Source organism: Balearica regulorum, chromosome 2, assembly GCF_011004875.1.
Source record: "Balearica regulorum gibbericeps isolate bBalReg1 chromosome 2, bBalReg1.pri, whole genome shotgun sequence".
Taxonomy (NCBI): Eukaryota; Metazoa; Chordata; class Aves; order Gruiformes; family Gruidae; genus Balearica; species Balearica regulorum.
The window spans coordinates 145513587-145540334 of record NC_046185.1 but is presented as its reverse complement, the minus strand read 5'-3'; the positions used below and the strand labels follow the sequence as shown (position 1 = coordinate 145540334).

The window sequence follows — 26748 nt, the reverse complement described above, 5'->3', positions numbered from 1 at the left end:
CCCGTTTCTGTCCTTATGAGCCAGCTCTCTAGGTGAACCATGTCCGCAGAACGCCAGTGTGGTTTTTCACTCTGAGGATTCCATGAGTTTCCATGACCTCAAAGAGCACCATGATAAACCTCATTCTGAACATTATATCAGATGTTCGGTATGGGTTATTCCTCTGTAAGTAGTGTCTTATTTTTTAGAGCCAAACAAAAAGCTGCTTGCTGAAGTTGCAATATTGAGATTCTGAATTCCTGCTGAATTAGCTGGTTATTTTCAGCTGTACATACAAACTGGAGAAAGTTATGAAAAAGTGAAAGGTTTTTTTCAATATTTTCTAAGTAAAGTATTTAATTTTTTCATTTTAAAACAACAATCTGAGATTAAATTTAATCTTTCTTTATTTTAACAGTTAACACCTTAATTTGGGGTAGATCTGAATTTTATAACAGGTTTGGTTTGTTGGTTTGTTTTCCCACACACACACACTTTTTCACCTTGAGAACTGAAAACATTTATTGCATAAATCTAACTCAGTTGTCACTGTGAAGAGCTCAGCAGCATTAAATGGGTTTTGAGATATGGACAGAACATTGCTAAGTACAGCTCAGCACATTGCTGCTGCCATAGCTGGATTTCCAGGATGTCTCATCAAACCTGATACTGATAAGAGGGGTAGCTAGATAAGTCTTAGGTGAGGTGCCACTCTGGTATCTTGTCCTGAGGTGTCCTCTGATAAATTGCATTCAGTTAACTAAGAAAATTATTCATCTGACCACAGCTGCAGAGGCCAAGATGCAAGTGAAGGGAGGTTCTGGCACAGTTCTTTGACTGCCAGTAACCTGAGACAGCAGCAAGCAGTTTAAGCTGGGAGGATGACAAGAAAACAGTGGCAAGGTCTAAGTAGAAATTTCTTTCAAAAGCAGGTATAAGCCTGTGAAAATGTAATTGAAAGTATTACTGTCCACTTAAAAAGCATCATATCAAGATCACACCCATATATAGATATAAATGTATTTATTATTGTCCTAATGACCTGTACGGTATTTGTAATATGAAAGTGCTTAAAGATAAGGTTAGAAAGCAATTGATAAGCAGATTGTCACTGTCTTTTTTATTCCCATGAGACATGTACAGGTAGCAAAACAGAAAATTAGATGTGCATCCTGATTAGAGTATTAGAAAATATTACTGGAAATACTACTTAATTTAAAAATGGGAAATAAGTGGTTGTAGAAACAATTCTGAAGGCTAAGAAAATATTTTAAAACATGTATCATATCAGTTCTGAGCAATGGGTTCCCATTTGTGTGGTGGCAAATAAACATGTTTTTTTAATGGGTCAGCTTATCTGGTTTTGTGTCCGGCTAAAGAGTGAGAAGTGAGTAAACTGCTGTTTCTTTATATTAGAAGACTACCTTTGGTTAAACCAATGATTGATAGAATACAGAGAAGGTCCTGTCTCTGCAACATCAAGTCTACTTGAGATACTTCTTGAGTCTGTCATTGCATTGACATACTCTGGACAAGGCTGCTGAGATAAGAGACTGGATATACCCAGCAAACAAGTCTTGTGATGCTTGTGGTAGGACTTCTTACTGCAAGTAGCCGGACTCCTCCAGTACTGGTAGCTGTATTGCTGTGGAAGATGAAGAGCCAGGATTAGTCTTTCCAAGGCCTGAAAGAATCCCCAGATTTTTGTTTTGCTAACATTTCTCATCATTTCCCTCTTTGACCCAAGGTTTTTCTTCTCTATCATTCTAGAGATGGAGGCTATGAAACTTCTCCTCCTCTTGGAAAATACTGTGGTACAGACCTGCCTCCTGTTATAATGTCTCATGGTGACAAGCTGTGGATAAAGTTTGTAAGTGACATATTTGGCACAAGAAAGGGATTTTCAGCAGAGTGGGATGGTACATCAGCAGGTAAAATGACCACATTAAGTATGAAACCATTTTACACATCTCATTTCTTTCATTTATATTTAATTTTGCACATTTTCCTCCACATCTTTTCTGCTTCCCATCTTCTAAAAACTGTCTGCTAATTATATAGCAACATATATTCATGTTGTTAAGATTAAGGATACAACTTTCTTGATCCTTGGGCTTTCTTTTTATCCATAGGGAAGGATATACTACTCCCTAGATATAATGTAGCACCAACTTTCTTGTATGTTTAGGAAAGCAGTAACCACGAATTTAATGGAGAGGTTTCTATCGGAAGATTAGCTGTCTATCAGAAGCACTCTTCAAATTAGATGATAGTTAATATTTCTAGGTGCTATGGGCTCTCTTCTGCTTACAACACTGTTGGCTAAATGTAGATTTTTGAGACATCAATGAAGATGTTCAGGCCATGTGAAGAAGGTCAGTAGCATGAATCTCCCACATCATGTCTAATTCTCTACTCTTCTAGGTGTTAAATGTTGGTTTGGTTTCTTTGCCATTTTCAGGTTGTGGTGGGACTTTGACAACTGCTTCTGGTATCTTCATGTCTCCCAACTACCCTATGCCATATTACCACAATTCAGAGTGCTACTGGTTGCTCATAGGAAACCGAGGAACCCCATTCGAAATCCAGTTTGAACAGTTCCATCTAGAGTATCACCCAAAGTGCAACTTTGATTACCTTGCGGTATGTACCTTGTGATACTTTGCTCCACAGGAGGCAGCTGAGTATGATGAGGCAAGGAAAAACACATAGCCCTGGTCTTCAAATGTTTGTAAGTGAACAGACCCAGACTAGGAAAGGTCCATGCTGACATGCTACCTTACATCACAGAGCAGTGAGATGTAAGGCAGCAGAGTCTGTGTAGCTGCTGGTAAGAAAAAACATTTATGTCTAGATAGAAAGGCCACTGAATCAAGAATCTGTCTATATCTTTTAAATTTCTTGTGTTTTGGGCCAACGCCTTGATATGGTCTCTTAGTAAAGTACAAAGAAAAAGGCAGTGTCAGTAACCCTATTGTTAATCCCAAATTTCATATTTGAATTGTTGCATAAATTAAGTATTTTTAATAGAGTTGAAACGGAGTGCAGTTTCCCCCTCTTGGTGAGCCCCTCAAAACCCACCAGTATTCGGTTACTGGCTTCCTGTTTTTCCACTGATTTGCTTGTTTCTGAAATGCCTGTCAGACTTCCTCTGAAAGCAGAGGAAAGCAGAAATAGAATTTAACCTCTTGTATACCCAGTAACAATTCACTAAGCAGACATTTGTCAGCGGAAAATTTATTGGATTTGTAATGCCATCAGCTTGATTAAATTACCTTTTATTGTTTTTTTTTTAAGGTATATGATGGCAACAGCAGTAATGCTAAACAACTAGGTAAATTTTGTGGGAATCAGATACCACCGCTCATCCATTCCAGTGGAGACAGCATGTATGTAAAACTAAGGACAGATAGCAGTCTGCGAGGTGGAGGTTTTTTAGCTAAATACAAACAGGGTAAGTAGAAGAAGATGAGAAGAACATGTTTCTACAATTCAGCTCGTTCCTGAAAATGTTTCTTGCAGCCCATGATCTTACCTATTCATGAGCAGAGGACAATATATAGAGTATGTTATTGACCCAGATTCTCTAGTCTGCTACACTCACAGAACACCGAATGCTAAAAATCATCTGCCCATCTACCCGTGATGGAGATTATCTCCTCCAACAAAGAAAGCTGGTGAGGTGGCTCTACTTCTATTACCTGCACCAGTGTCACTTACCACTCCAGATTTACTCAGTATAACAAGTGCTGAAAGTCCATAGCAGGGTAGATTGGAGTGTTCTTGCTCTTCTGCTTACCCATCTCCTGACTTCTTAATAGAGAAGGCAGATAGAACAAACTTCTCTGCTCTTCTAGCTGCTTGTCAGGGGCAGGATGGCAAAGGATAAGTGAGTTACCCTCAGCCATCCTGGATCATTGTGGGTGCTTAGAATCATTTAGCCTACTTGGAACACTATAAAAAAATTTCATTTTTTATATCTTATGGTAAGGGTCACATTTTTCTTGCAAACTGTTTTTTTGTAAAATAGTTTTACCCCAGAAATATCAGAATAATAACATTTGGAGAAAAATCCAAGACGATACATGACAAATCAAAGTTATTTTGTTCCCAGTCATAATCTTGAATATATATCGTCCTGGTGTTTACTTTTCTCCTTACATTCTAGTGTATATGGTTAAATGCACATTGGAATATACGAAATTTCACCACATACAAAATTATTTCAGGCATCTTTGCGTACCCTAACTATGACATGCCCAAGTGATAGAGATTGCTGTAGGTTTATAGACATTAAGTTGTCCTAGGTTTGGACAATAGTAAATGGATTATGAAAAAACTAAAGCTATTCATCCATAACATGGCACATACAATAATTAGGAGAGTGAAGGAGCTTTAGGTCCCTCATTCCTTAAAGATATCAAAGATTCATCTACCATGTACTTTTCCGACTGCAAAGTCAAGGCGATATTTTAGAAAAGGGTTTTTCCCTTTCCATTAATGAAACAGAAAAAGCACTTTCAAAGCACTCAGATGTAGAACCTGAGCTATCAGATAATGTGATCTACACTTTACATTCATACTTAATTCCTGAAGATGCATCACAGAAAGCTTTCAATGGCTTGCCAAAAGCTAAAATTATGTAGGAAGTAGTGGTATAAAATAAGAATGCTTAGATGCCAGATACATTTATGTGTACATGAAAGAAACATAATGATGAATTGGAAAATATTGCAAAGAAACATGCTATCAAGTTAACATTCAAAGACACCTTTGTGCCTGATATGTTTCTAATTAAATCCTGATGGCAGGGGGTAGCAGCTTTTATCCATCTTGCATTCTTCAAAATCCATTTTGTGCTCTTCATCCTGTCCTTTCAAACACTTGTATGCTTCAGTGTAGCTTTGCAGACAAGCAGCACTCCACCTGACCCTGACCTTCAGCTGTATCCTGAGCATTTTGAAGTCCTAAAAAAACAGACCTTGCTGCTCTGTAAATCATTCCGAAAGAATCAAAAGAGTTTGCAGGAGGTAGGTGTATTATCCCTACTGACAGACAATAGAAGAGTTTTGCAAGTGAATCTCAGCAATTTCTGCTGTTCAGACACTGCAGATTTGCTGTACAAAGCAAAGAGCCTGTCCTGCTCCCTGCCACCTGCCCACTTCTTTGTGCATTACACTGGTCTGCTCCCGATACACATTATGTGCTGTCTCTAGATAAGGGATTGCCCACATGGATATTTTCTATCTTTAGTGAAAGTTAGATACAGGAAAATGAGACTCACTAACTAATGCCATAGTTGTAATTTCACTCTTTATCTAGTTTTGTTTCTTTTTCGTTTTCTCTGCACTTCAAGGAAACCTCTTATTATTCCAGGTGAGTGTCCAGTTCTTATGCTAGGATGTTATTGGATGACTCATGAGGAAAATCATGGCTCCTTTTTAAAGAATTTCATGATCATTTCCAGTTCCTGGAGCTAGAAAATCCAGTACAAGTAGTGTACTTTACATTTGTTGTTTTAGCCAGGACTTATTTTTTTCCAGTTTACTGAACTAAACCACTTTAATCCATTAGTCAATCTTTGTTGAGCACCCTCCCCAAATTTTTTCAAATGACAGGGACAATTTCTACTATTAGTTAAAAAAATACATCAAAGACAACGTGTTTTTCCATGTATTTAGAATTGAAGAAAACTGCCAAAATATACGTACTACATAAACGATTCTGCAAGCGTCAGAAAAGAAGGACATAATAGAGCTGAAGGATTCAAGTTTGGAAAGTCTGGATTTTGTTTGCAACATATGCAATGTGTTCTTCAATAGGTCACAGTTCTCTTTCTGCATGATTTATTTTCTGTAATCTGTGAATAAAAACATTTCTCACCTTGTAATGCTATCAGTAACTTCAATTAGTAATTTTTTGAGATACTGGGTTAATAAGCACTGCACAAATATAATTTATTATCACTTTTTTTTCAGTTTGCCACGAAGTACTGACTGTTAATCGTAGCCATGGCATATTGGAAAGCTTAAATTATCCAAATAATTACCCATTAAATGAGCATTGCAACTGGACTATCCAAACTACAAAGGGGAACACACTCAACTATAGCTTCACAGCCTTTGATGTAGAAGATGGATCTGACTGTGACCGTGACTTCTTGAAGGTATGTACCCAGATTCTAGAAACAAGAAAAATCAGGTCTTCTTCAATAAAGAAAAACAATAAGGATGCAGAAGACCAAGGGGAAATTTGTCTTATCTAAATTTAGCCTTTAGAACTCAAGTGTTAAGTCCAAACAAGTTGTCCCTATTTCCTCTGCAATTAGAAGGGACCGAAGCATTGCCAGTGAGCACTTCATCCTACCTGGATGTGGGTGTCTGCAATAGGGAGGATGAATCACTGTGCAAGTGCCTAGATTTGTTCCAAAGAGTCAAGCCACCAACTTAGATTACATGCATGGGCTTTTATGGGTGAAGTGAGATGTCATGATTCCAGCTTCGTGTAAAAAAGAACAAATCCTGAGATTAGTAAATTGATTGCAAAAAGGCAATGAGCCCAGTTATTTTTGTCTTGTTTTTATCTGAGAAGAAGTGGGGAATGTTCAAAACCTTTAAAATGTGTTATTTGTACATTTTTAAAGGGAGGTTGCTGTCTCTCCTGTTTATATTTTCATAATTATTCTGCTTCTTTAAAGGGACTGACAGAAACTGAATTTACCCACAAACAAAATAAGACATTTCTAGCCAAATAAAACCATCCAGTCAATGTAAAGCCAAGTACCCTTTCTTTTCATTTCCCCAAAAATTTTATTTCTAGGACAACTGAAAAGTTATTTTCTCTTAGTTTTGTACTTCGTACTGTGAGAAGTAGAGTGCAGTCATGATCACTGCTATACTGAGGATTACAATCTCCTGCCTACAATTTCACTGTGTTGCTGAACTAATCCATCCTTCAGATCTCACCCTTGTACAGGATGCCAGCACGTAGTCCCTGTGCTCTACTTAGGTTTTGCACAAGAGGAATTGAAATTTAGAGAAGTGTTAGAGAAGACTACTTACAGCCAAGGAGAGGGCTAAGTAAGAGTGGCCACGTTTCTGGGGATACTTACACTGAGGTCTTGCAGAACATCCAGCAACAGGACTGGTGATGGGCTAATCTGTTCTCTCTAGATGTCCTCCTTACTATGCCAGCTTTCACAGCTCAAAATGGGTAATAAACCAGCAAAAGTGATGTTCTTCCAGCTTTCTTCTCTTTGTGACCAGGAATGGAAAGAAAGAATAGACATGTGAAGAAAATAAACAAGGGAGCACTGGATTGAGAACTAACTATTAAACCCTGGTTCATTTTTGTGAGGAGACTGAAAAGGAAACGTTGGAGCCAAGTGGAGAGGCCAGTGCTAGTCTCAAGATGCCTAAGCCCTTGATCCATGAAAAGCAGGAGCCCTGCACACAGTAGCCAGGCAGTGAGGAGCAAACACTTGCCAGAAGACGCTATTCTAGACGTAAGTCAGGGCTGGAGGACGAGTGCCAGAGGCAAGGATCTGATCCAAAGCACTTAAAAGAACAGAAATAAAGCATATTGGAGGGAGTGAGGAGACATGGAGCAGAAAAGTACTTGCACTCTTTGTTTTAACAATTTTTCAGTACTTCCAATCAAAGAAAATGCAGACTGAGAGAGGTATAAAGAGGAAAATGCAAGGGAAAAACAGAGTCATGGAAGTGTGTTAAGGAGGCTTTAATTTGCAATTCATGTGACATTACTTACAAATCTTTCTCCAAATGCCATTAAGAAATACCACTTGGAAAAGATGTTCTCACTTGGTTGTTGCATGCTGCAAAATATGTGCCATAGTGTAAAAAAGAGAACAAGGTTGAACCAGCAAGGGAATGAACTGAATAGTGTTTTCTCCCACCCTGCCTCTTGCGAAAGGGGAGCATGTTGGCAAGGCTGTGAGTGCTCTGTGGTGTAGGGGAAAGGGGGAATCATCTGGAACAAGTGTGTGGTTTACTTTCTAAGCAGACTGCAGATATTTGGGACTTTTCTGTCTGAAATCCATGCAGAGTCTGACGCTACTGCAAATTGGAAAAAAGGTTAATAAAAAACCCCAACAAACAACTCATAGCTGTTCAGCTAAGATAAATTATTTTTCTGCCACATGCTGGTTTTGAGATTCTTTTATTGCAAAGAGGCCTAAAAGGGGAAATCTCTGATGCCCTGGATGAGTATAACACTGGGAAAGCAGAGGTATAATCCCGTTCACTGTAGTCCGAGTGGTGCGTGGACCATGTGTCAGAGCCCTTCACCATTTTCTTGGAGGAAATAGGAAGCTGCTGCTCAGACAGTTTCCATGTAGCTGCATGCACAAACCGGAGTGGCCACTGGTGCTGATCAGGTGTTCTTTTTCCCCAGGAGCTTTTAGGTGCCCCTTTTCCCATCTCCTTTTGGGTTTGGTGGCAGCAAGTCTCCCACTTCAGCCCCTTGCAGCAGGCGGCAACACCTTACTTGTCTTCTTAGGTCTGACAGTAGCAGCCTGGTGCTTCATGGCAGCTAGCAGACAGCAGGTCTGCTGGCAATATTTGCTGCTACTTGCTGAGAGGCTGGGAATGGGAAGGACAAGAGTTAGCTGTTAGGTTGGATTAGGTGATGATCACAGTTGTGGTGGTAGAAGGAGTAAGGTAAAGTGATAGGTGATAGAGAAGGACAAAATTAAATGTTGCAGAGGTGTTATGGCAGAGAGCTGACCTGCCTGAGCAGAGAATAATCAAGACATGGCAGTTGCAAAAAAAAACCACCACAACCCCACAAACAAAACCAAAAAGCAATAGCAGAGCTGCTTTTAAAAGTCAGTGGGAGAAATGCATTTAATGCATGTGGACATATTACAAATGTCTCAAACTAGAGCTCTGATTTTTTTGAAATCTTTCTGAATTCTGAAGGAGAAAATCATGGTGCTTGGTGGGGTGGGGACACTAGACTGGGCAAGCTGTGTGTTCCTGAGTACTGCTGGACCTGGCCCGCTGGACACTGCAGTTTTGGTACCAGTCTCCATACTGGAAAAGGGCCTGTTCTTCAGCTTCATGTTTATTTATGACTTACACATCTGACCCAAACCCACATGTACTATACAAGATGAGCATTTTGCCTCATGACTAATTCGGTCTGATATACACATAATATATTAATTTGCTACTTGCTCCCTGGCTAAATCAACATATGAGTCAGAAATCAAATATGTAGAATAATGAGAAAACCAAGTTTCTACACATGGGTATTCCTAGTGGTTGTCAGTTACCAAAGATGTTATCATCACTTAAAGCAAATAACTTTCAAACACAGGACAAGGAAAAAGATAGTCAGATGTCCAAAGAATACAAGTAAGTGCAATTACAGTATGTAGCTGTCCCAGACTGAAATGCAGTCACAGCTGTACAATGAGAAGTCAGCCATGTATTGCGTTACCTATTTCCTTTTCTCCTTTGGTCATGGGATGCTTCTTGTGAGCCAGAGTGCCGTTTGCAGCAACTGGCTGGTGTTACTCATTGTGAGCAGCATTCACTCTCTGCAAGGAGCCTTGAGTGACTCTGACTCGGTCTGGCCAGGGCAGGGCCGGCACCTCCACTGCTTCAGCATGTACAACTATTTATACCAGTGTCAAGGAGGAAGGAAAAAGCCCTGTTCTTCTGACTAGGTGGCAAATTTCTGCCCCTGTGTGTAGGTGCCAGAAATCGAGAAGGGGCAGCATGGAAGGGAGGCAATGCGGCAGGTTTTTTATAATGTCAGTCTCTAGCATGGATCTCATATGAGCACTTCCTCAATAAATGAGCAGTGTGCAGTGTTTCATGGCCTGTCAGAGGATGTTAGCTCATTGCTAGTAATGCTCACAGGATGTGTGACATTTTGGAAGGAGTTTTACGGCAAAGTTTCAAGAATATGAGATTAATTGCTTGTGATAAAGACATGTATAGAAGTGGCAATGACATGATACAGGGCAGACCAAATAGCAGACTGTTTTCTAGAGATGATGCACTAACTGTAATTAGATTCGATGGGCTTTAAATTATATTGTGTGCTGTGGCTTGGCTTAATAACCTAACATTAGTCTTTCTAGAGGAGTCATCAGGCTCTAGCCAGTGAGATATTGCAGACAATGACATAGAAATGTCATTCCTTCCTCTACATTCACCAGGTTACTAGCTGAACAAGCATATATTTAACTCCCCATCTTTAATGATTGATGACCTTTTTATTTAGTATGACAGAACATAATCTCTGTGGAGGCAAAGCTATTTTATAAGTAAGGAGAATGTCATATTATTGCCCTGAAGATCAGAGTCTTGCAGTAGGACTGAAATATACTCCTTTCTTATCCAAGAGAAATATCATTTGAAAACCACTAATCTTTCTGTCCTTCAGTGACAATCTCCCTCTATGTTCTTCCGCTCCCTTGAGGTCCAGTCTGTTTAGCATCTGCTTTTAATAAGTAGAGGGAAGACCTTGCCCAGCCTTTTGCAAGACGCCACCAGCCTGATAAGCAGATAGTAAAATTGGGTCATGCAGCAAAAAAAGTTTCAGAGCTCTCTGTTTGAGTCTCACGCCTTTGGTGTGTGTAGCACGTTTGTCTAACAGCAAGGATGGAGTTATCCTTGGGTTAATGCAAAAGAACATCTTCTGAGGGCAAACAACTGCCTGATAACAACAGTAGCCTTCCTTCTGCTGCAGGGCAGGACAGAGTTCCTCTTTGGAATAGCTTGCTTACTGTCTGTGTATTTAAGCAGTCCAGAGTCTTTCAGCAGTTAGGCTCAGAGTGGTTAAAATACCACTGCACCCTTATATGTGGAATATTATTAAATGGTACAGTAATTAATATGGCATCTGCTCTGAGAACTGTTTCATTTCCTTCTGGTGGTAACAGGATATGTCCTTTTTTTTTTCTTTTTTAAACCACAGTAGCATTCCAGAGATGTGCCATAATATCCTTTTTCTCCATCTGGGAATACTGCATTAGATAATTGCTGCTTGCACTCAGCTGGTCATCCTCTTTTTTTATTAGCTTATCATAGGAGGGGAAAAAAAGCTTACCCTGTTTCTAGTTTTACTCCCTTTTGTACTTGTAATTAGTAAATATGCTTAAACCATATTAGAAGAGTAACATTATTACATTTTATTTATGAGTGTGTCTTTTTAAAGTGCTACAGAAATTCTCCAAGCACAGAGAATGGCTTTGCTTATGGACATGCATTGATTTACAAAATGTCACCGGTAGTACATCACCCTGGGGAAGCAGATGATATATTAAATATACCCATCCAGGTTCTGCACACAGACATCAAATTACAGCCTGCTGGCCAGACTGCAGTGGTATCCATTAACATATTACCATGAAAGCTGGCAGCATGCTAGCCTATCCCTGAATTCCTTCAGGGGTTTATGGGCCTCCACAAGAAGTCCGTCAGTGTAAGACCGTAAGGATAAAAGTGACAATTCTTCTTTGGTTTCTATGTCAGGCCTCACCATTGGTACACAAGGAAATCTTAGCCCTTGCATGGATTTTCAATGAGAGATCTGGATACTCAGAGTGTCAGGCCAAAAAGCTGCCCACCCTAGATGAGACTGGCTCAGGGCTCAGATTTTTGTTTTCCCAATTGTCTGCATTGCCAGAATTGAAGTACACTTTGGCTTTGCTGTTTGAAAGGTTACTTAGAAGCAGACTTACAAATGCACACAAAAATCCCCACCCCTCAAGACAGCTAAATTTGTCAGTGATGAAAGGATTGCGTGGTGCCTACAGAAACCTCAGATGACAAGAAGCACGAGTGAAGCCAGCACAGACTCTGCTCTTGGACTCACAAAATGAGTCAGACCTTCATGGGCTCAGTGTTTTCCACACCCTGCCAGCTCAGAGCAATGTGACTTTGTCTGTATCTTCAGGAAAACACACTATACAATGAAGTGACTGTGAAACACTACCATATGATGGTAGTGTGCATGCCCCTTGTTGGCAAAAGGGCATTTGGGACTCATCTAGTTGCAGCTGGATTCTTCTCTCCTCTGTTGTTCTATATTCCAAATTTTGCTGGAAAGCCTGTCCAGCATCTGTAAGACTGTGCAATGAAGTAGCTTATCCCACTCAGTACAGGTGTCACAATATGAAATTACATGGTGGGTGGAGAATCCCCATCTGAATTGGTCAAAGCTTCCCCTCACCAAAGGGAAGCCCCCAGATCACTCAGAGAAAACCACACCAGACTTTGAGGAAGGTCTTGTCCTGCCCTCCCTATTGTTCCTATGAGCAGGCGGTTTTGGTCTCCTGAAAGCCTAGGAGGCAGGAATATTTCCCATTTCTTCCATTTTCATTTGCTGAGACTAAGCTGCAGCTCTCCTCAGTTGCTATAGTTATGTATGATGCAAATTTTCTCAAATGAGGGGATTCTCAGAGAGGATCCTGCCCTCTCTGGACTCTGATGGTGTCAATGTGATGTTGCTTGCACTGGCAGTTCAGTTCATCTGGGCTGGCAAAGCCTGTGAGGAGCAGCAGTCAGCCCTGCACGCGAGTCAGCAGCACTGCAAACTGCTTAGACCCCCCCACGGCTTTTCAGAGCTGATGCACCTTCTCCATCCCTCTGATTGCTGTGTCCCTGGGCACAGCCCCATTTATTTGGAAGGAGCTTTTCTCATGGTAGCAGCTTTCTGCTGAAGAGTAACTTTGGAGATACTGTCCCAGGCTCAAAAGCAGTCCTGCTTCCTCCACCACAAGTGGATTCTCGCCGCAGAGGAACCACCTCAGTTTCTGAGGCATTGAGGAAAGTGGGCAGTCTACCAAAATAGCCATAGCCTTGTGACCAGGCATGTGTGATCTCGCTGCCACAAGAGTGTGGATTCCCAAGCAGCCCCTTGGTCAGCAAAGGCAGGAAAGACACTTCAGGGACCCGTTTGGGTGCTGGCCATGAAAGCAAACCTCAGCCTGTGCCTCAGGGGGAGACACGGGTTCAGGAACAGGACACAGGGGCAGCCTGGGTTTGCCCCGGGCAATGGAGCCATGATTTGAAGTCAAAGCAGCTGCAGTGGTTAGCAGAATGGCAGGCTTTTCGGATACACTCCTGCACTGGACTGCCTTGCTTTCAGCTCAGCCTGCTCCATCCAGTGTGCATGGGTGAGGCTCCAGGACTGCCCTGTTGCAGGTGGCTGGGACCTTCTTCGTCCAGACAGCATGGCAGTTAGGTGGAGGTGCTGTCCTAATACAGGCTTGGGGATTTAAAATATTATGCTGAACAAATAAGGTTTTGAGGGCAGGTCTTGGGATTGACCAACTAGGTGGATGTCTCCTAGCATTCCTTTCTTTAACAGCAGCTGTTTCCTACTTCGATATCTAAAAAAAATTTAAAATTTCATTCAAAGATACACCCTGCATTTCTTACATTCTTATAATAAATCCGGAGCCTTGCTAAAGAAAATTATTATTTTTACATCATTTGCAGAAATAAACCTTTCCTAGAAAGACAGAAATGAGCAGATTTGACTGTAGTTAGAAATTCTTGTTTTCTTTGAGGAGGTAGTAAGGGATAATGTAAGAGATGAAAAATTCTTTTTAAAAAATATCACTGCAGTCCAATGTGGAATTTAACTTTGCTTGAAACTTTAAAAGGGCTCTGAGTATTTCAGGCTCAGGTTAACGTAACAAACAAACTCAGATACAACTCTTACTAATAAAACCCCTGACATGTATACGTTTCCATACGTTAGATAAATCCCAGAGAGATTAACCAGTGTGCCTATATGTCTAGTGATGCATGATGTCAAACTCCATTGTACTGTGGAATAAAATGATTAATTAGTGAAAGCGTGTCCTTGTGTGGAGACAAGAAAGTTGCCTATGGTGGTCAGAGCGAGGAGTTTTATCAAAGGTCATCTAGGGCATAAACATATTTAAATAATCATATTAAAATATTATTTAGAATGAGTTCTTAAGGAGAGTTTTTTTCGAGTGGCAACTGCAAACACTTCTCATCATGCAAGCACAAACATAACCTTATTTTGTTCTCTAGTTGATGCAGAAATAACAAGGCCCCACACAGTAAGTTGCTCAAAGTCTTAAGCTGCCTTTGTTTCTACGAAAACTATGTTGCTGTGGTGCTAAGCTGGTGCAATGTGCTGCATTCTGGAGCTTTAGTTTGTTTGTTTTTTTCCTCTGGCTGATAGACCTACAGGTTCTTAAGCTTGCACTCTAGTTCTTCTAGAAGAAAATATGTTGCATGGAAAAGGGTTTTTAAAATTTGTGTTAATTCTTGCTTTAACAATTAATGATCTCACTTTGGAGTGCATTCTGTTACTTGGATGATGATTGTATTGTCTGGGTTTTGCTTCATTTTGTTTTCTGGCAACATATATGTTGTGATGCCATCAGAATTTCCTTTCCAGAAAATGACCCATTCAGGAAGAGCTGCTCAGATATCTGTAATCGCTGCGTCTAGTATTTAGATACAGTCCCATATCAGGTTTCTCACTTCTAAGAGGAAAGAGATACTTGTGTGCGTCAGTATATCTCTTCGAAGATGTCCTAGAGGCGCCAGTGATGGGTGGGACACTCACAGCTGTGCTGGTCTGATCCAAGGCACAAGCTCCTTTCCTGAGTTCTGCAAATGCAGCCCAGGGCTGTTGCTGCTGGTAGCTGTAAAAAAGGCTTTCAAACTGCAAGCAATTTGTTTCAAGACTCAAATTGAGACAATTATTGATATAATTACTCATATAATGAATTAATGACATCTGATAATAGAATTATTTACAATTAAATGAGAATTGTCAGTATTTGTGGGATGGATTTTCCCCTCATATGAAACTGAAAGTTTGTCTTTGTTGACTCCATCATCTCTGGCTTGAGACAATGTGTTGTGCCTAACTAATGTATGTAAGCAGCTTTTTTCCAGAGCAGGTTAGGCTGGAGGTTTTACTGTATAATGATTTTCCTGATGAAAAACCATGCCTTTTCACAAAAATAAAGTTCTCCAAGAGAAAATAGAAATTTTGCCCTAATAAAAAAATCAGTTTTCTGCCAGGAAAACTGAACAGATGGAGTCCCACTACCTGCCTGGGAGGCTCTTACCAGTCTCACTTTGCAAGAAGGAATAAGCTTGACAAGGCGCTTGGCTAGAAAAGCGTCCCTGCTTCAAGTATGCCCAAATGGAACACGTTCAAAGTTTCTTTCCTCTTATTTGTTTGAGATCTTTATCTCTTTCCACGCAGCAGAAACTCCATTTTCCGGTCAGCAAAGTCCTTGAGCCCTTGCTCCGGTTCTGGCAATGAGCCTCTCTGTGATACAGGTCACGCTGCTTTGCTTTGCTCCTCCAAAGAAAGGTGAACAGCTGTGGCCTCCAGAGCATCGCTACTGGTGTCAGCGACATATTTCCAGGCTGAAAAGTCAGAAAAGCCAAAATGCAATACTGGTGTCTCCTCTGGGAGAGCTACACAAGCCAAACCCTTCCTGCAGCCTTGGCTAGTCCTGCTGCCCCAGCCCCACTCCAATGTACAGCAGATGGCTTTCAGCGGCCACTTTGCTGCAGGGCAGTCCCACAGCTTGACTCATCCCTTAGAGAGCTAGTACCTCCCCTTTTTACTTTTGCGTCAGCCTCTGTGCTTGCTCCTAGGCAGCCTGATAAGGAGTTTCTCATAACAGTTATTGAGCCTATGCCTAATAATTCGTCTGAACGTACTGCATCCCCATCTGGGCCCGGTGCTGGGGTGCAGGCTGATGAAATGGAGCACTCTGGATGCTGCTGGGCAACTGCTTCAGTTAAAGAGGGGAGGCCAAGGATCTGAACATGTGCTGCAGCTGTTTGCATATTTTGCCTCTTGGATTGTCTGCCAAAATCATTATGAAGTCCTTGGATTTTCTGATGGCGGCTAAGAGGTCTGAACAAATAAATAAATTACAAAACAAATATCTACACAGAAAGGGAGCAAGCGCTTTCTTCCCAATGAGGAGCTGGGAGGGAGCCCAATCCCCAGTTCTTAGAGTCAGTAAGGTACTGGAGTGGCTAATAAACTGCCCCAAAATTCAATTGTCTTGCACAGCCCAAGGAAGTACCTTGCCTCATATAGCCTGGGGAAGAACCTTCCCTTGATTTGCAGCAATTTAGGATAGCACAGCTGACAAAGCAGGCCCTTAGACGTGAAACACTATCTCAGAGATCAGAAGAGAAATTGTGGCTCATGAGATCTGTGTTCAGCTTCAGTTTCATTTGCCTGTATTTGCGTGAGAGCAAAATGTGGCTTGAGAAGTTCAAAATGCCCTGTGAAAACACACAGCTGTTCCCTTCATTTAGAAGTGAAAGACAGCTCAAAAAACCCCGCTGTAATTCTAGCAGTCGCGGTTCTGCCTCTCTCAATGAGTTACAGCTGGCCAGGCACTCAAATTTCCTGCGAAACTCCGCTCTGAACCCAGACCCACGGGGCAGCGCGGCATGAAGGGATTGCCATAGTAACCATTGTTTGTGTCTCCAAAAACTGACAGACTGTTTTCAGGGAAAATTACATAGAAATGTGACATTTGTTATCTTAGATCAAAATAACACTCCTTTGATGGATCAAAGTTGCAGGCTGGGTTTTTTTTTTATTTGAAAGTTTTTGCGTATGACTTAGTCCATAGTTCTTCAGAATGGTTTTTCATTTGTAATCATGAAAGCTAATGGCTGATTGTTGAATATGTATCTTAACATAGTTTTTGCTTCTATTCAGAGCACAGATTCATGATCTCCACATTGATGCATTCTTCATCATTCATAGTTTTCTGGTGTAAGATTTCCATGGCTTGAAGCCACAGAAATATGAGTAGTATATACCACAAAGCTGTCAAAGGAAGTAGTACTATTAAAAAATCTAATTGGATCTGACTTTATTTCATTTTGCTGAAGTTAAGCCATAAAAGAATGTGTAAAGCTCTCAGCCTGGCTTGGAGGAAGGTCGTAACTGTGATGCTGGGCATGGGACAGCTGGCCTGTCAGGCAGTCCTTCAAACTTTGCATTTGGAAAGAATACAGATGGATGTTCAATTTCTTAACATCTTATCTTTATAACAATATCATATCTATTATCAAACACATTTGATCAAGGCTTTGCAAGAACTACCAGCAATGGGTCTGCAATCAGAAACTTTCAAGTTTTTCTGATTTCACGTAGAGAAATCATACCAAATGGAGTGACAGTTCTCAAGTTCCAATATACTTCTCACACTCGGAGCTTTTCATGACATCGGAAGATTGCAAAGCAAAAAGATTCAGGGTCAGCAGCCATAAAATAAGCCTTGGAATATTACCATAGAATTATTCCTGCAGTTTGTCCCTAACTTCTGGCTGAACTGCATCTAATTTATTTTTTATATAAAAAAAAACATTCAACCTAGACTGTTTGCTTGAGGATTTTAAACCATTTGAGTAGATTTCTTAGCCCCAACTGTCTAATCAATAAGATTTCTGAAGGTTCTGCAAAACCAACATCTTGAACAGAAAAGCTGAGGGTTTAATTACTCATCCCCATATGTAAGTCTGCTAGAAAATGTGTGCAAAAAATAGTAGCTAGCATGGTTAATCAATATTTACTGTAATATCATACTTCCATAGTATGGGGGTTGAGTGTAGGAGAATTCTTAGTGGAATCAGAGATATTTGGAAAAGAGGTTTGAATGGACAGCAAAGATAAATAAACTTTGGCTGTTTTTCTAGAGATCAGATATTTGATTCTTTGCAGGGAGAGAACTTTACGGTGATGGCTTCAGAACAGAGAAAAGTTTTTTCTTGAAATTCTGAAAGGAAACATGCCAAAAATTCACAATGAGAATGTTCAGACATGGTTTCTGTGCCAGCAGTTTGCTAGGTTGTGTAAGGAAGATGTGCTCTGTGAGACAGAAGATGGGATGGCAAAGCGATAAAAAAGCACAAGGGTTGCTGTTTTTCTAAACTTTAAGAACCATAGTAACAAAAGTAGAAATAATAAAGCAACTCCTAACTTGACAACAACTGGCAATCTGATATCATAAGTCAAAGGCAATTTGCTAAGATGTCTCATTTTTACCAGTTTTGCAAAAATTATACACCTCATCCCTGAAAAAATGACACTGAGCATTGGGGTATTTGGTGAGGAACCTAGATGCATATTCAGTGTGGTTTACTGGATTTGAAAAAAGTCACAAAACTAGGATTTGAAAGACCCTTTAAACCTGTTTGGAGACAACTAATGCAAAGAGGCTTAAAAGATCTAAGCATCCACTCTCACCCCATCAAAACATGTATTAAGTGTTTTCATTTAAATGTGAGTATATGACTAAATTCAGATTTCAAAATTTAAAAATTTAAACCAGGAATATTTCCTTACACCTTTTTTTTTTTTTTTAGAGTGGTGATGTTCTAAGAGTGGGATGGAGCATTTCTCATCTGTGTTTGGGGAACAGAAAGATTTTCAGGCTGTCTATATCTGCCAACACGCTGACTGTCAAAATACCATCACGTAGAATATGACTAGGAGATCAAACATAGAGTGTTTCTAAGTACAAAAGTTCAGAAAGCATGACTCAGTCCACTTCTCCAAAGCAGAATACTAGCATAAGATCACAAAACAATAAATAAGCAGATGTGAAGTTTGCCTTGTGGTTTTTGAGGATTTACTTTGCTTTCGGTTTTCAGTTTATCCTCACTACTCTGGGAGGCCCTGGTGATGCTGACTGCTTGTTTTTCTCCATCGCAAGCTCAGTCAGTTCTGAAATCACCTGAGTGCAGTCTTAAACAAATGAAGATGTAAACAGAGTTGTCACCAAGGGGTTTGGAGGCACTGCGCATGTTAGATGCATGGTCAAATCAGATCCGTGGCATCCTCTTTTTCATTCTGTTTCAGTTCATTGCCATTTGCCCTTTGTCTTCTTCCCCAGCAACCCCCAGTACACACCAAAACAGAAACAGTAAAACCTTCCTACTGTACACAGTGTGCAGCCAGGTTTAAAGATATATTGCAGTTATGTTTGCTCATCATTTGATCCAAATCTTTCCATGCTCCCCAGAGGTCATATTGCTGTGCAAAGGTGGCCAGTGCGAGAAGTCTTACTGCTTTTTCTTTGACATCCAGCATTAAGCATTAAGAAGCTTTAAGAATTGGGGAGCTGGTTTTTACTCACTGGGATATATTTTATGTCATTTCAGCTCTATGATGGGCCTAATGTACAATCCAACCTGATAGGCACTTTCTGTGGACGGTCTCTTCCACTGGCAGGGAGCACTACAGGGACCAGCCTTCATGTGGTGTTCTATTCTGATGGACTGAACGCTAGAAGTGGGTTCCAGATGCTGTGGCATGTTAATGGTAAGTTAACCAGGTTTCCTCTGGGAAGGTATGTTTCCTTCTTCCTTGTATGTGTAATGGGGTCCCAGGTTATGCCACCCTGTGTCAGCTAGGTAGAAATAACTCATTACAGCTCTAAAAATGTTGCATTTCCTCATAATTCCTCAAATATTTTCCCGGTGGATATTTCTGCACATGCATGCCTTTGAAGATCATCCGATCAGAGAATGAGGGCTGCTAGTGAAATATGCTTTCATTTGCAGGAGTAGGCATAGGGATGGGGGGCATCTGCGGAATTTCTGTACTGAACCGGAGATATATGCTATTACAGGGGAATTGTGGGTGTTTTGGGCTTTCTAATGGGAAACAGCCCTCAGTTTGCCCCATTCCTATAGACTTGTGTTTTCTGTGCAGGCTTCTCTCTAGTTTATTTTAGTGGTGCTTGTTTTCTTGGGTAGTGTGTTCACTTCCAGCTGCACCCCAGCCCCCTTCTCTGCATGAAATAACTTTGTCCAGGATGTGCTTTGGGTGTTTTTGCTCTTGTTCTTGCACGTCACGAAGGCTCTCAAGGCCTCATTAAATAGGCAAGCATACACATATAAACAAATCTGTTCATGACTGTCCAATTGCAAACTATGTTTGCAGTTTCTTCATAAGTGAGTCTACAAATGCAACTTTTTCACTCTGCTTCTTTAACAGCAATATTGGACTGTAACAAGATTAAATCGTGTGCCGTTGTACTTCCCATCAAAGAGGATCCAACCTTGAAAATAATTAAATCGCCACAGTTGCCCTGTCTGTCTAATCAGTTCACACCATTCAGCTTTGACAGCATTGTAAAGCAGCTGAAATCGGCTGCAGAGGCCCCACTGTGGGTTGCTGAGGTGTACGGCATGCTATACATTGTTTGAATAGGAGCTCCTTTGCACTACCACAGACTGCTGGCGTTTGCGGGTTCCCATTGGGCTCTCCCTGACTAGACAGTGGTGTTTTGCATTCAGCGGAGGTCAAGGAGCATTTCTGGGCAAAGGAGGGACATATGCGGGAGGAGTGAGATGTATGGCAGGAGCCAGCAGGGGAAGTGCTGAAGCACAAAGGTACGTTCTTGTGCTTCGAGGTGATGTCATTCTGGGACTGCACAAAAGAAGAAAAAGTGGAGGCTTTTATGCACAGCCAGATGACATCAGCTCCACACAGTAGCCATGGTGCTGGGTTAACTTGCTTTTCTAAAGTTCTCAAAGCTTTCCAGAATCTGCCTGCGTGGTAAGCACTCTTGCGCTTTCCTTCCACGTCGCCCCCAAGCATTTCCCCGAAGCTCCAGCCCTCTCCCATCCCCCCCCCCCCCCCCCCTTTTTTCACTGACACATTCAATTCTGTGTCAGCCAGCACTGCCCCTCTGTTAGTTCCTGGATGCTAAACTGCAGCCTAATGCTGCACCTGGCCCAGACTGCTAATGTGGGGCTGTGTCTGAGCAGCAGAGCAGGATCTGTGGGTTCAGATAGGGCTGACTGCTATAGGGAGTGTCATTGCTGGCTTCTAATGTCACAGCTGCAACTCCTGACAGCCTGTAATATGAGTGCAAGTTCCTCCAGAGCTCACCACAGTCATCTTTTTGTTCATTGCAGGCATTTCCTTTTTTTCTTGATTGGTGTCATGCACAAATATGGGTATTCCTCTTACCCTTGGTGACTATGTTGTCTGGGCACATGCTGTTGCCCTAGAATGGATAAAATTAGATATGGTCCTGTGTTTGGGGTGCTATATTTGCTTCTCCCTTCTGAAAATTTTTCAAATGCACAAAAAAGCTCAGTGGAGAAAGTCCCTTAGTTTAAGGAACTCATTAGGAGATGCAGGTTTGAGTTAAGGATTTCAGAGTGAAGCATTGAGGTCCCCTCTTCTCTGAGGGCAAATCCCTAAGAGAATCTAAACCTGGATCTGGTAACATCTCACCTGACAAGAACATAACAAGGCTATATATATTGCTGAGAGAAGAGCTTTTACTTCTGCTCAAGTGACAAATGTGTGCTCTAGAGTTCAAGCTGCTGTGAACTATTTCTCAAGCTGTCCATGTGCTCCTTAACTGGCAGTTGTGAAGCCTCTATGAGATATATATCAAGGACATTCACATGCTTCGGTGATAAAAGAGAGCAGCACTTAGATTTGCCACCGTGTGACTGATACAGCTCATTTCAGACACTCTTTCCAGCAGCTTTCCTCACAGTTTGAGGTGATCATGAAAAGCAAAAAGCTTACCTCATTGATAACTGGCGTGAGGAGTTTCTGTTGCCATGCACAACACAAATTTGAAGTGTTTTGATTTGAAATATTTGCATCTGATCTTTCCAGTTGCTGAGCTGCTGCTTTTCAGTTGCTGAGCTGCTGAGCTGGGTTGCTGAAGGAAACCCAGTCTTTAGGCTTTCCCAAAGACAGAATTAGTAACTGATCTTAGGAGAATGCTGTTATTTATGCTTAAAAGCATAAATAGTTTTAACTTGGATGGAAAGCTGTAGTGCAAAGAATTCAATTTAAAATAACACTGTTCATCTAAGGGGCTTTCATTGATGAGGCTGGATTTAGAATTGATTTGGCTAAATCACTAATGTTTTCTTCTGCAGCCAAGGCCTTAGGAGGCTTATTCACCAGAGGAAAGCTTGAATCTGCAAGGTGCTCATTCCACTTCTGCTGTTTATTAGGAAGCTTAATACAGTCAAATACATTTGGGGCCATATATTTGATCTTTGAGAAAGAACAAACTCTTGGTAACGGTCTGGATGTTGCAAAGATGGAGTGCCAATTGAATTGCTTTCCTTAAAAAAATAATTCAGGAGGCCAAAAGGGCAAAGGTCTCTCAGTGCAAAATTACACCAGTGACAACTGTCATTATCTGAGAAGACGCATACGTCCTAGACCCGTCACTTACCTTATTAAGCAATGTACATGTGGGAGCTGACTGCTTTATATATATATATATATATCTCTATCTATCTCTGCATTTCATTGGAAGCTTACTCATTAGGCTGCTTGATTGTCAGTAGAGCTTATAAATTCAATTGGCTCTTCTCAGCATAGTCAAAATTTGCACCTGGTATTCTGTTTTCTGTGACACATTAATTCCCCCTTTAAAAAAGATGCACAGCAGACTGTTGAGAAAAGAATTATGTAGCAGCAAAGTATTGTGTTGCTTTTCCTTCACCGTCATATTCTTTCTGTTGGATTTCACCGAGAAACCATGACTGATGGACAGGATGTGGAGAAAGCCCACTTGGTTCATGAGAAGAGACATTTTCATTACTCTTGGTCTATATTTTCAGAAGATAAAAACTATTAAAAGGCATACAATAACTAAAGACTGACTTTTTCAGTATATGTGTCAGGTAAAATGTGAAATAGTTTGTTGGTTCTTCAGGGAAACATAACAGAAACAGAGATTAGATTAAAATGCAGAAGCTATTCAATGCAGAGATTTGCCAGGCATCCATTAGGATTGCTGGAGAGAATATTGCATTGCAGGTCAACGAGGGAGCTGAGGCCCAGATTTCCTAAGCCTGAATCATAGCTCTGTTGCTAATTTCTTGTACATCCTTTGACAAACTGCCATTCGTTCAGTTTTTGAAAGTGACTATTCTTTTCAGTGTCTTTCTATCACATTAAGTCTGAGGATGCACATGGTCTGCTCTTTCGAAGTCCTGAGCGGTTGTTTTGAGATGTGGGTACTACCATGTTCAGAGCTGGTTTTTTTTATTGCAGGCTATTGATTGCTGGCTATTAAAAACATAGACATGTTCTCTATGAGAGATAGGGATGAATTAATTTCTGCTTCTTCAGCAAGCTGGGCCTCCCCTCATCCCCCAAAATAATATATAAGGGCCAAAATTTTCTTAAAATGCTTGTTGCCGAACAGTTCAATCAGTGCCTGAGAGCTAGAAAATGGCTCCTTTTTAACACTGAACACTGGCAGCTGATGTGGGAACTGTGGCCATTCAATATCTTGGAGGATTCAGCTCCTGTTTAAATGCCTAAATTTGCCTTTAGGTCTCTGGGTCCCAGTAGCCTATCTTTATTTAATATCCACCTTACCGATTTCAGATTGGAACATGTTGGAAAAAAAAAACAAACAGAATTTAGGAGACTGATAAAATAATAGTAATCAGAGTTACATAAGTGATTAATAAATCAAACAGGAGGAAAAAAAAATTCACACTTGAATTTCCACTCTCTTGCATAAACCCGTATCATGAAAATTATCCCACTTGCTCCACTGGATAATATTCTAAGTACTAAACCTACTCAAGAGCGCAAAAGAGTTCAGAATCAAATCCAAGTTATACTTCATGCAAGTATTAGTGCAGTACAGGCAAATGTGCATACTACCTGCTTCTTGCAGCTAGATTCAGTTAACGTTTACTGAAATATTTCACCATGAGCACAACAAATCAAACAACTCTGAATCCTTTAATTTCCCTAACTGACTTTACAGAAAGAGTGCCAGTTCACTTTAAACTTCATGGAAGGAATTTTTGTAGCATGTGGCTAAAACATAGCCATGAATAAATCCGAAAACCTTGCAAATAATAGAGGTTTCCACAGATTACTACTTCTCTATTCAGCTGTAATTATTTATGAGAATAGGGATTCTTCTTTGGTTAATGAACACCATCTGCTAACCAGACAGGCAGTAATATGGGAAGACATGTATAAATCATCCCTTGCACAATCTTCAATAACTACTTAGATTTTAGCCAGAGGAAAGCAAAGACACCAAATAATGTTTCCTGAGCTTTCTATTTGTTGTCTGATTTCCTAGCAACTAACACCAGGTTAGGTAGTTGTTTTAAGCATTTTTAAGGGAATTCCAAGACCTTTACACTACTACAAGAGTATCTCCCCTCCTTTTTTTTTTTCCCCTCAGTTTAACTGCAGGGCTGAAGTTTCCAAAATGACTGCAAGGAGGTTTGCACAAACTGAGCATATGCCGTATGCAGTTGAGCTCAAAGAAACGTTTCCACAGTGCAGCTGTCTGTGTATCTGTCCACATACAGCAAGACTGTGTATTTCTGTGCTGAGAACATTTGAAGAACAGAATGGTTTCAGATTATTCACTATTATTTCAGTGAGAGCTGAAGTCGTGCAGCAATTTATAGGTTCTGCTTCTGCATTTTTATTTACCCCTAAAGACCAAATCTTTTTTACTTTGTTGCCATAAGCAGCACAAATTCCATTTATTTGAATAGAAGCAAACTCTAATCTGATGTTTGCAGACAAATGTAAACATTGGGAAAAGGTTTGTGTTCATTTAATGGTGATGCCAGGGATGGAGGAAGTTTAATTAGCTGAGATGATTACATCATCATTCAAACTTTTCCTATTTCAATGTCTTATTAAAGTAGGCAGGCTAGTTTTGTATGGGAATTACATTCCAGGTTAAACCAAAATGTATTTCTTAGCTTGCTCAAAACATAGGAAAAGGATATGATACATACAAACGCATGCTTCCAAAAAACAGGACTGGCATTTCTCCTCAAGTTTTTCTTTTAAATGCAAAATCCATACATATATTCATATATGTATGTAAAAAATATGCATCTGCATCTACATGTACATCTTCAGCCTGAACACCATTCATATGAATGTAATTTGTTTGATATCTTTTCTGATTATTTTAAGTATCTGCCAAGGCAGATTTCAAAGCCTAGGATAAGCATCTTAAGGCAGGGAATCTGTCTTCAGAGGTAACACAAATAATATGAAAAATACTTGCAGTTTAGTTTTCCTTGATGGCTTGGATCTGTGAGCCAATCAAAGAAAGGGATAATGCCACAAGAATTTTGTGCCTAATGAAAATGGGGAAGACATTGAATAAATCAAGGATCAAATTCTAAATTCACCTTTTTAAAATATTCAAGACAAAAAGGTTGTGAATAGTAAAGATCCATAATGTTCCAGGAACTGAAATATAAGCTGCAATGTCAGTGAATCAAAGAATCAAAGTTTCCTGCTCATTTTGAAACAATGTTCCTGGACAATTCTGGGTTTTTTTGTTTTGCTTTTTGGTTTGTTTTTTTTTTTTTTAATTCTAAGGCTGGGCAAACTTTCACATACAACATTTGTAAGTATTTCAAAAAGTTTTTCTATCATTATTTGAGTTTTTCCCATTTTAGTGTTCCATAGATGTAGCAAGTGAGTTTAAAGGCAGGAACATTTGTTTTAATTTCTTAAGTATTTCTGTAAATGTTTTGTTAAAATCATCTAGCATCTATATTCTCAAAAAAACACAACAGCACTGATTCTTACCTCATCCATGTAAGAGCAGAAACATAATATACACTTTCTGCCAGTTGGCCAGAGAGTTCAGAGATTATGTTTCTGCTCTGATATAGAGGTTTCTGCTTGCATATGCAGGTCAGTGAAAATAGTTCACGTGTGAAGTTCACCTATTTGCAAAGATCAGTGAGTCATTTTTTTGGCTATTAGTCAGTGAATACTTAGGCATAAACTCAAGCAATTTCCGATCTGTTTGCAAACAATTAATAAATGATTGGCAACGGGAGTTCAGCATATTCATTATGAGAAATGAATCACAGAGGTCTAAACTTTACTTCCATTTTACTGGAGCACTTAAGAAGAATCACTTCTCTTTTAACAAAAAGCCTTTTCTGAGAACATTTGTAGTTGGAAGAAAAGAAATGGCACATTAACAACAGTTTGACATTCTTATTCATGTGCTTCACATACCTCATCCAGAGAATATCGATTGAGCTCAGAGAAAATATAAACCCCTCTGGAGAGAGAGCATGAGTAATCTGAATGCTACCTGCAAGGGTTTGCATAGCAAGAAAGGTCTGTGCCTCAAAGCGCAGCACACAAACTTTCCACTCATCTGAGCCATTTTGGGTTTAAATAAAAACCATGTCTTTGTGGCTATCAGGAAACTCTTAGTGGGAGAAGCTGAGTCATAACTGCCTGTTTAGTTTTAAAATGTTCCCAGCTTTCTTCAGGCTGAGATAAATAGCAATTGGCTTTGTTCTCGCCTGCTGAAACTCCCCTGCCTCCCCATTCCCACCCCCTCAGGAGCAGAGCCATCCAGTCTGTTTGTTGAGAAATCTTTCTGTTTCCCAAGCTGGCAAGGCAGCTTTTCCCTCCTGAAGCCTGTCCTCAGCGGCTGTGTCATTCCTGCTGCTGAGGGAAAAGAAAGAGAGTAACTCACCCTGCAAATCCAGCTGTAAGGCTCCCCTCCTGCCAGCACCTTTTTTTTTTTCTCCAGTAGTAAAAACCCAACGACCTGGTTTCTTTTGAGGAAAATTAGGCCATCTTCTGATGGCACTGGGGAAAAAATGGAGTGCTGGGTCACCCTGAAGCTTTCTTCCTCTCTGTGTCTCTGCTGAAATGCTCATGGATATCAAAGTTTCAGGGGCTTAACATTTATCCACCAGTGCTGGCAGGCCTTGGGGA

The 26748-nt window shown here is 40.4% G+C and overlaps 1 protein-coding gene and 1 long non-coding RNA gene across 3 annotated transcripts in view; one reads left to right on the top strand and one right to left on the bottom strand.

The window, feature by feature from the left end:
- CUBN (cubilin) overlaps positions 1–26748 on the top strand; it is a 146546-nt gene that overhangs the window by 36734 nt on the left and 83064 nt on the right. The window contains 5 exon segments of the mRNA XM_075746285.1: positions 1750–1910; positions 2441–2622; positions 3277–3433; positions 5958–6145; positions 19161–19320. Coding sequence (XP_075602400.1) covers positions 1750–1910; positions 2441–2622; positions 3277–3433; positions 5958–6145; positions 19161–19320 — 848 coding nt within the window.
- On the bottom strand, positions 1017–26748 carry LOC142600592 (uncharacterized). 2 transcript variants are annotated; one of them, XR_012834165.1, is made up of 4 exons: positions 26504–26748; positions 7087–7232; positions 6346–6477; positions 1017–1624 (listed from the first exon to the last, which is right to left on the bottom strand). It is a non-coding gene; the product is annotated as an uncharacterized LOC142600592 (long non-coding RNA). The 2 variants fall into 2 exon arrangements; XR_012834164.1 differs by lacking the exon at positions 26504–26748 and adding an exon at positions 9442–9720.